At 40.8% G+C, this 10,215-nt stretch overlaps 1 protein-coding gene across 1 annotated transcript in view; it reads right to left on the reverse strand.

The window, feature by feature from the left end:
- The window catches only part of LOC125005831 (CD151 antigen-like), a 28,076-nt gene that overhangs the window by 16,073 nt on the left and 1,788 nt on the right, over positions 1 to 10,215 (reverse strand). Inside the window, exons 2-3 of the mRNA XM_047581460.1 lie at positions 5,279 to 5,372; positions 1,276 to 1,467 (exon numbers count right to left, since the gene is read on the reverse strand). Coding sequence (XP_047437416.1) covers positions 1,276 to 1,467; positions 5,279 to 5,371 — 285 coding nt within the window. The 5' untranslated portion in view covers position 5,372. The remainder of the gene's footprint in view (positions 1 to 1,275; positions 1,468 to 5,278; positions 5,373 to 10,215) is intronic.

Below are 10,215 nucleotides of genomic sequence, written 5' to 3' on the forward strand. Positions count from 1 at the left end.
ACTTTAAGGTTTAATTTCTGTTGCAACATCTAGGCGTTGTGCTACAGCTAAGACTAAAATGTACGTCTAGTTGGAGGCAGATGTAAAGAGAAAAGTTATGAGCAGTTTTTATAGAGGAAAAAATGTTAAAAACTCCCCGATCATCGGGCATTCAGGTGTGAAAGAGACGGTACCAATCCTCAGGAAACAGATGTAGATATATATTAATGAGTATTTATTTCAGTAAGTGTGCGACTGAATGTTGTGGCGCGGTGGTATGGATCTGCCAATGACGCACACATTTTGAGGGAGTGTGTGTTTGAGAAAGGACGGTTTCTTGGCATAATGTGTGCAGACAGCGCGTATACTTACTGTAGAGTTCAATGAGTTTTCCTGTTTCACAATGTGAGTAATTTAATTTTCATTTATTCGGCTCATCGGCCATTTTTAATCTGTCTCTTGGTGCAGGCGTAAGTCGGGATGAGGGAAGTAACCATAGCAACTTGACTGCCGTGACAACCGTCTTGGCGTTAGACGGCGTAAACGTGGATCTTGTCTTAGCTGAGCCTCAACTTTTTAACGTCCACCCGGGGCAACTGGCTCCAGGTGAAGGCAGGTGTGTGGCACTTCACATCAGCTTACGGAGCATGAGCATGAGGACATAACCAATTACATGCATTTTTAAAAAAGAAACGTGCCATGTTGTGTCATTGCATAAGATGTCATTTAAATAACGGTTCTGAAATGATTTATCGTCGTTTAATTTTTCGCCTTTTTATTTTTACATCTGCTTGTTTATATGAAACCTGAGTATGTGGCGTTTCTGGTTAAAAGTTCACGTGTAACTTCTATGTTGGATGCTATTCATGGCTTCACATCTGCTTAGCATTATCACATGTGAAAAACAGTGCACTTCTTCCAACAATCTAACAACAAATGAAGTGTTATGTGCGCTACTCAGCCAGTACTTCAGTGTCCAGCAGAGACAATGTTTGAGAAACACGGAAAGTACATTTTCTGAGCCTACATGACCCCGTCGAAAAGATTTTATGGTAAATTCAGTTCTTATTTTATGATTTACTTTACAACTACTTAAAATACCCATCTAACCCTTTAACATTTCTGTTGTGCACTATGTGCTCGACATGTCTTGCTCTAAGCCTTAAAAAATAACGGCCTGTGTATCATATTGATCTTGTTCAGGTTGTGAAGTACGAGTGAATTCAGTTTCGCACGCTTTGGCGAGCGCGCCGTGCGCAGCTCCTCTTATCTTTCCACCTTGACGTGATCTCTTACCACTCGCAGCAGCCTTTTCTGCTCCTTGAAGGTGGCGCAGCAGCCCAGCACGCCTGTTACCATGACGATGGCTCCAGCCAGGACCAGTATGTAGGCGGTGGCAGCGTAGGTCTTAGAGGGGAGAAGGCTGATGTAGTCGCTCTTCTCGACCAGGGTCCAAACACCCACCGCCATCACGCCGCCGCCTGCCAGCTGGGAGAAGAGCACACGATAAGAGCTCGGTCCGTTAAAAAATAAATAAATAAATAAATAAATAAAAAAGCACAATGTGTGACGCATTTCAATTCACCTAAACTGGCTTCAAAGGGAGAAAGTTAATGTCTTTCCAAGGCTGAATGTGAACTGATAAATAAGACTCCACTGCTGTTACACAGAATCCACTCTTCAATCAGCTGATGCTACAAGATAATTACAAAGAGCCTGCAGAAGCTGCTCGGTAATCCAGAGGCATCACTGCTGCTGTCAGTGGTTCGATAACAATACAAACTTATCTACAGTCGTAGCAATTTGTCAACGAATCTATTAGTCAGCGGCAGAGGCGAGAACCTTGAACAAGCTATCTATCTATCTATCTATCTATCTATCTATCTATCTATCTATCTATCTATCTATCTATCTATCTATCTATCTATCTATCAAATGCATCACTAAAGAGGACATTTACTGCTTCTCTTTATCACTTTTAACTGAAGACGATAATAATTTATTGTAACGGCAACGGCCGGACGGAAAAACAACGTCACCACGAGCTCTGAGGAATGTAAATGACATATGTTCGCTATTAACACTTGAAGCACTTTTAATGATTGTCAGACATGTTTACAATTAAAAAATAATTAGTTTGAGACGTGACTGTGGTTAAACTAATGATGTGGCCGATTACACTGATTGACTGTCGCACATCTGCACACAAGATACGTTAGCTAAGTGATTTATTTACTGTATATTTCATGTAAATTGGACTGTACGTTTTATTTGTAAGTTTTACTTCAACCTCATTCTTATTTTATTTTATTTTATTTTATTCTTACGTCTATGTCTTGCTCATGTTTTTTTTCTTCATCTTGTGACTCCTTGGACAAAATAATTTCCCTGCGGGGCTCAATAAAGTGATCTTGTATCTTGAAATGTGCTCTTCTTAAACAACACTCATACATGTTTAAAACCAATCACATAGTTAAAGGGAACCTGAGGCATCATGAAGCATCAAGTGGTCCCTCGGGCCCACACAATGCACTGTAACAGCAGTCACGCAGCAGCCTAGAGATCAATGCTTCGCTCCAGCACATAACTACTGTCACGACATCAAAATCTTCAGCGTTATCTCATCTAACAGTTAAAGCGAACACGAGGACAGTTGAATCGATACGACATTACCAAGACGAGTCAGCAGATGGTGCAGCACTGCATCAGAAATCTGTCACCGTGCCAAAGGGGTCCGTCCGTCCGTCCGTCCGGCCGCCTGCCTAATTTAGATTTAATTCATAAGGCGACGGCTACAGAACCTCGACTCAGGCGGCACCACGCCCAGAGACGGAGTGGCAGTTAAACAAATACACAAACGCAGGATTCAGCACAGCGAGATTCATGTTTCGACCAACGCACTTCGCTTGGCATTACTGTGGTTTTCCTAATTACTCAACAGAAGCGGTGATTCTAAGTTGACGCACAATCCTCAGCTCACTCGAAGACATTTTCTGTTTAATACTTCAGACAGTGATTGGAAGGAGAGTTTTCACACAATGGGCACAGGAACAAAACACGACAGAAAAGTCCTTGTCAAAGATTCTGGACTTTCTGTCTTTGCAGAAATTGCTCTACTTCTAGGTGAATATAATTGTGTATTTTTTATCTGCTGGTAAAACACAACTAACGACTGGAAATTTTTCCTGACCACTTGAAAGGGCTTCAAATGAAATTCAAACTTTGGCGACCCCCAGTGGCATTAAGAAGTAGAAATGGGGGCGTTTGAAACTGAAAAGGACCTGAATGATGTTGAAAAACAAACTGCAACTCACCTTATTATGAAAATTAAAATGAATTTATTAAATATGGTGGGTTTGTGTCATGCATTAGCTGGATCACTCTATTCTGCAGCGTGTATATGCACAAATTGAAGCATGTGCTTATAATTTTTCTGGCCTTTAAAGATTATTCATCATTTCTTCTTGAAAAACACAGCTGCAGAAAGCATTTGTGTTTAAAGCCAAACTAATCTCACTGACCTTCAAGGCTACGAAGATTAGCGGATAACATCCAAAGGCATCTGGAGCGTAGCTGTTAGTTCATGCAGCTTTATGCATTTGGAATCAGGTGAAAATATTATGAACATGTAATAGCAGACTTATAAAAAAAAAAATGCTTTTCTGGAACAAATGTACGATTTTTAACTGCTAGGAAAGTTTGTAAAAATGTAATTTGTTTGTAGCTCTGACATCTGGCACCCTAGAGAATGAGTGCTACTTGACTGCCAGTTTGAGAAAGATCACATTCTTTGGCAGACAGATGATTATCACATATGGACGGAGCTGTAAGTGTGACTTCACGCTGAGAGCGAGAGCGAGAGCGGCAACCAGACATCTTTCCTTCGCTTGCGTCGCACTGATGTTCGACTCTTATTTAACACGCGTAAAAATATTTTTTTTCTCTACACTGAGCTGGAACGCCACATTCTTGACGCTGGAAAGTTTGGGGGTACTAGACTTTGAATGCGTCCTCTGTGTCCTCTGTGAAAGTATGCAACTTGGCTTTGATTCTGTGAACTGGAATAGCAGCAGGCGTTCGTCTACTCTATGAGAAAGAAGGCTTTGTCAGTGTGTCCAGAAAGAGCTTTATCAGCTCATTTTTCCTATTTATTGCCAAGTAAAAGGCGAATTATGTCAGTGCGAGGACACGCTGGTTGTGGCTGGTTGCAGTAGGAAAACACAGTATTTCATAGAGTGGTTTGTTAATTTAAAACATGCCATTTTAAGACTGGACGTGTCTCCTGAATCGCTTCTAGTTTATTCAATACGACCACTTGGGTATTGAGACTCAGATAAATGGCACGTCCTCATCCAGTCCTCTTGGCTTCTTCCATTTGAACACATCTGTATTTATTTTCGATGCATTTAAGCACTGGCACACACTGCTAATGCTGCCTAACGCCAATCAACATGGTTCCTGTCTGTGTCCGTGTCTTGACAAGGTTTAAAGGATTAAAATTCAGTTTATTAACACTAGGGAATGGTTTGCCATCGTTTGTGTTGTCTGTTATGAGATCAGTGAATACTACTCCTGAATGTGGACAAGACCAAGGAGCTGGTCATTGACTTCAGGAGGACGAGGACACCATTGGAGCACATCACCATCCAGGGCCTGGAGGTGGAAGTGGTGGACCATTACAAGTAACCGGGACTGGAGGGACAACAGTGATGCTGTGGACAAGAAGGACCTGAGAAGACTCTACTTCCTCAGGAAGCTCAGGTCTTTCAATGAGAGCAGTGAGTTACTAGAGTCTTTCTGTGGTTTGTTTGGAGAATAGTACCAGTAAAAAAGGCATCAGTAGGATCAACAAACTGATCCCAAAGGCTGGACGTGTCATTAGTAGGGAGCTGGATCAGTGATCAAACACTAGAGGGACATCAGACTGATTCAGCTCTGCTCCCACAGTGATCAAAATAACTTATTTTATTCCTTACTCTATCCAGCTGTGCAAAAGCTCATCTTTTTGTAACAATTATGCTACTATGCCCAAGCAGTTTCCCCTTGTGGGTCATTAAAGTCTAAGTCTAAGCGTAGCTACTTGATTTGAAACTGAGAAAATGCTAAATATCCCTTATTCAATTCAGAAGAAATCATCAGATGAAGGAAACAAGATTGAACAAAAAATATTTAAGGACACGCCCACATTTTTGAAAAGCTTGTCCACAACATGCATTTGCATGAGGCGAACTTTACACCAACACAGTTCACATAACAATATCTATTGTACAGGCTTGAAGCTGCCTGAGAGGAGACTTACCCAAAACAGGAAGTTGAAGGCGAACAGGAGATACTTCAGGCAGATGGTTCCACATGTTTCGCTTTTCTCCTTAGTGCCTTTATTGGCTTTCATCCTGAATAAAGAGCAGATTTTACATGAGTTACACTTAATCCAACTTAAATTTAAGGAACATCCACTTAGAAGTTTTTAATTTTTTCTACTAAATTATTTTGCAAAATACTGTTGCAACTTAACAACTTAATAGTATGGTTTCAGGAAAGGTAGGGGGAGTACTTGCTAGACAGGTCATGAGTCCACAGGGCAGGGCTAACAAACAACCACTCACACTCACACCTACGGTCAAGGATCACCAATCACCAATCAACCTAACAAACATTTCTTTGGAAATGGGGGAAAACCCATGCAGAACATGCAAAGGCCTCCATAAGGGCCCACGCCAGACCTGAACCCAGACCTTCTCACTGGGGGGCGTCAGTGGTGCTGTGCTGGCCCTTACAAAGGTCCAATATCCAAAAGAAGTTCAGGTTACATGCTCCGTGTGTTTCCAAAACATGGCACACTGGCATTTCTTGGCCCAAAGGACTTTCAGGACAAAAAAAAAGACACTGCATCAAAGTAAAGTCGCCAAATGTGTTTCTGAAAAAATCTAAAACAAAACGTCACGACGTCAGACGCACAAAAACGAAACCTAAAGAGACTTAACTCACAAACTTTGACTTGAATAAGAAAAGTAGGTTAATTGAGCAAAGTGTATTTTCAAGTTGATGTAAACAACAAAGTACACTGCCATGACTAAAGCAGAAAACTGAGTGAGACTCACGCAAAACATTACATTACTTTAACTACTACAAACATACACTTTTTAGAGTGTGTGACAACTTACAGCACAAAGCATATTTTCTCATGAGAAACTACAATCTTGAACTTTCTCAAACAGAAAAGCAGAAACGTGTCTACAAACCAAACAGTTAAAAGACTATAGTACACAGTATAAGGTGTGGTTTAAATGCTGTTTGATGCTCATACCCATATGATTTTCGACTTTGGAGCCAACACCTAAACCTATAGGACTTTCAACAGAGACAGCAATTACAGAAGCCTCTTCCTCCTTCCTCGGTGGAGTTTCTCTTTTATCTGCAGCACCAGAAGCTTGGATTTTGTTTTCCAATACACTCCTTATTGCTGTAACAGCAAACCAGTCATTAATGGTTGAGGTAAAATGCATTGCCTCTGGCACGCCGGTGTGGGACCGCTGCCAGACGACAGATTTAAAAGACCAATATAAGTACAGAGAGATTTACCTGACGCTGTAATCAGAGCGAACTCGTATGGCAAGCGCTTGAGTGTGATATTTAGTCACTCAGATGTTTTTCTATACAAATATTTACAGAAATGCAATCAGAGCCCACTCCGAACTGTTCTGGGATCTCTCTGAGGGAGACTTTAATTTTTTGTGTACATCTGCAAATATGCACTGATACAGGTTCCTCAAAGGAAAAGTAAAAAAAAAAAAAAATGACTATTATCAGTTGCTGCAGTGCAGACATAATAAAAAAAACGAAGGCTACTTGAAAACCTTCCTGCAGCACAGTAACTAATGAGGTCTTGTTTGCTTTATTCGTCTGGCCAACAGCCCAAACCCTGAATACACAAAACATATTGTCATATGTCACATGTACGACAAAGAACAGCAACAAGCACTGGGAAATCTGGGATTCCTTGGTTTTGAATGGATGTTTTGTGTTCTCTGTGTGGCTTTGACTCTGTGTAGTAGAATCACAACAGGCGTTTATCAACTGTATGAATAAAAGGGCTCTTCCACGCCTCCAAATGGGAGTTTTATCAGCTCATTCTTTTCCTATTTATAGCCAATACTCACGACCTGTCACAAGAACATTTGAGTTTCTATTTGGCAAATACCTGAAGTAGAAGCTACAAAAGAAATAAGTCCTCAAGTAATTCAGTGTGGACACAACAACAGTTTTATGCAATTCACAAGCACCTTATGAAGTCGCTTATTATTGAATTTATTGTCACATATGACGAAGAAAAGCAGCAAAAACTCACACCAAACCAAAAACAATGCTTAAAAATTAAAGATCTTCCATTGTCTCAGATGCAAAACTGGCGCATTGCAGGACGGCAGCTGGAACAGAAGACGTAGCATTAGAGCACCAAATAAAAACTGGCTTCCCTGTTGTTGGGATGCTTTTAACAAATGAGTTGTTACAGGGCTAATGTGGGCCGTCGGGTAGGTGCAGCAGAGTCGGCAGAATCAGAGCTGAGTTATTTCATGTCCATGCAGAGAGATCCATGACTAAGCACTGAGTAGGAGCTGAGAGTCGGCCAGAGGCTGGGAAATAAAACCACTCGCTCCTCTGGCGCTTCATACCAACGCACAGCACTCCTACAGGCTGAACGTCTTTCCTTTACGAGGTACGGGATTAATTGCTTCAACAGGGCGTGTTTCATAAATCAAATCAATAACAACGTTTTTAAAAAGAGAAAGGAAGTGATTTCCAACCACAACAATATCTGTGATGTGCGGTTTCGCCACAACAATCAGCTGCATATATCATTACTCTTCATGTGATCTTTGTGCCCTCTGTCTTTTTTCTTCTACTCCACTATCTTTGAGGTTCACTTACCCAGTCAAGCCCTGACTCGCCTTCCTTTTTTTAAACTCCCCCTTCTGACTCTCCCTCTCTGCCTCCCCCGCCCCCCACCGTCAATTCAGATATCAGCACTGCGTAAATGAGTCACTGTGTCTGGGCTCGGTCTGCTTGCCATCTGTCACGGTGGGTCCTCTTATCGTGCTTCTGTTAATTAAACTCAAACAAGACATATCTGACAACTCCCTTTTTTTTTGTTTTACTTTTCAGAGCCAGGTGGGAATGTGTTGAGTCAAGAAAGGACGCTTTCTGTTTAAATGTTTACAGGCTTCCTTTTAACCTTACGGATGAGGTAGCGTCTGTATTGGGAGTCTTCTCTTCAGAGAACACCTGATTCCGCAGTTAAGCATCTTATTATGTTCAGTTTGTTTCGGGAGGTGGTGTCTTTACTCGGAGGTAACATTAACCTCCTGAGCTTTTGTTTGGTGCGCATTTTTAATTTCTCTAAGGTATTTAGAATTAGTAGGACTTAAGAAGTTTAAAATCTAAACAGCTTTGAAGAGGAAGTGGTTTTTGACAAAAAACAAAATACGTCCTCATATGTGGACACAGGGATTATTTCACTGTGTGGAACAAATTATAAAACTATTTATTTTAATACCTGAACATTGCTGTGCAAAACCAGAATTGCAAAGATTGAAGTCCCAACGTCCTCAAACGAGTACTTGGTAATAAATAACGACATTGTAGCTTGTTTCTATTGATAGAATTTGTTCAATGTGCACCTTATATCAAACTAGAAAAGTTAATAAGCTTAATAAGTTTCAATAGTAACACTTGATGAGGTTTTGTACCGCAAACCTAAAACTTAATGTCCCCACATGAGGACGGAGGGTCTCAGGAAGTTCAACAAGGCTGTTTCCTGGTTAATGTTTAATGAAGCTGTCATTGTTAGCAGATAAAGCACTGATGATAGCACTGATAAGGTTCAATAACATACGCATCCAGTCAAAAGCTTGGACACACCTTCTCACTGAATTTCAACAAACAGGCGTAGGCGTAAATACTTCTGTTAAAGGCAAGGGAAATGATCTGAACCCACCCACCCTACATCACTGGAAACAGAGGTTAATCACGGTATTTTTGACGGAAAGGAGCAACAGCAAAATTCCACTTAAAATCTGATTTAGTCTTAAACCAATGGGCCCTTATAATAGCATATTATTAAATAATATCCATGTGAAATAGTCCAGAACTGATTTTAAAGTGAAACTGGCTAAAGTCCACAATTGTGCCATCTGTTGTTAGTTTTTTACTTCTTTGTATATGTGTTTATTTGACTCTTTTGGAGTGATTCCTCTCTAGGTGGATATACAGGATTGTAAAAAGTTCTGCCTGATGGGTACTGTGTACCGTTTGTTCTGTTATTGATACTTGAACTCTTGAGCATGCACCCACAGAGATGTGATATAGTATTACATCCTCACTGACATAAACGATTTCTTGCACAGCTGAACCCTCAGTCATCTGAGGACACGTACAACACAACTGGCCAGTTTTTCAGTGTAAAGCATGTGGCTTGACAAATTACCACAAATTACACACAAATTACAAATCGTGGGACTTAATAAATTGTTCAGCTACAGCGACAAGGACAGGACACACCGTGAGACCCACCTGTTGGTGACACACTTGGAAAAGCACAAGTAATCCAGTTTGTTCTACCAATCTGAATGTCTCTCTGAACACTGGCTCATGTTTCAAGCTAGATTAGTCACACCAGTGACTTTACACTTAAATATGAAAGGAAAAACTAGTCACATGGCAAAGAGGTGTTGTCTGGCTACCAGACAGCGAGACAATAACATCAATAAAACACAGTACTAAACCTCAAAAGCTAACTTGCTGCAGTGTGGACTCAACCAAGACCTGGATAACTTTGTACATTTAAATATAAAACTCCCCAGCTCTGCATACAAAATGGCTTGCACTTCTACACCTTGGAAGTTTAAGCAGTATCCTAAAAGCATCATTACACGTGAAGCCACCTGAAGCTTTTTCATTTCACCTTTAATGTAACTGCACCACACGTGTGCTGTATAGAGCGGCGTGCAGTGAGATCTGAAGAGGGCTATCTTCACATCATCAGTACACATTTGCATCCCAGCATGGTCGCCAGTGCTGGCGCTTCACATCACCATCATCATCTCACAAACCATCTCTGATAATGTGGCCCAAGCATCTTCCCTTCGTCACTACATTTATTATATTGTACCTACACATGTTCCTATTATTTTATTATTTTTAGTCAGTTGGCTTAATAACAGAAACATTATTGATTTA

Source organism: Mugil cephalus, chromosome 3 (genome assembly GCF_022458985.1).
Source record: "Mugil cephalus isolate CIBA_MC_2020 chromosome 3, CIBA_Mcephalus_1.1, whole genome shotgun sequence".
NCBI lineage: Eukaryota > Metazoa > Chordata > Actinopteri > Mugiliformes > Mugilidae > Mugil > Mugil cephalus.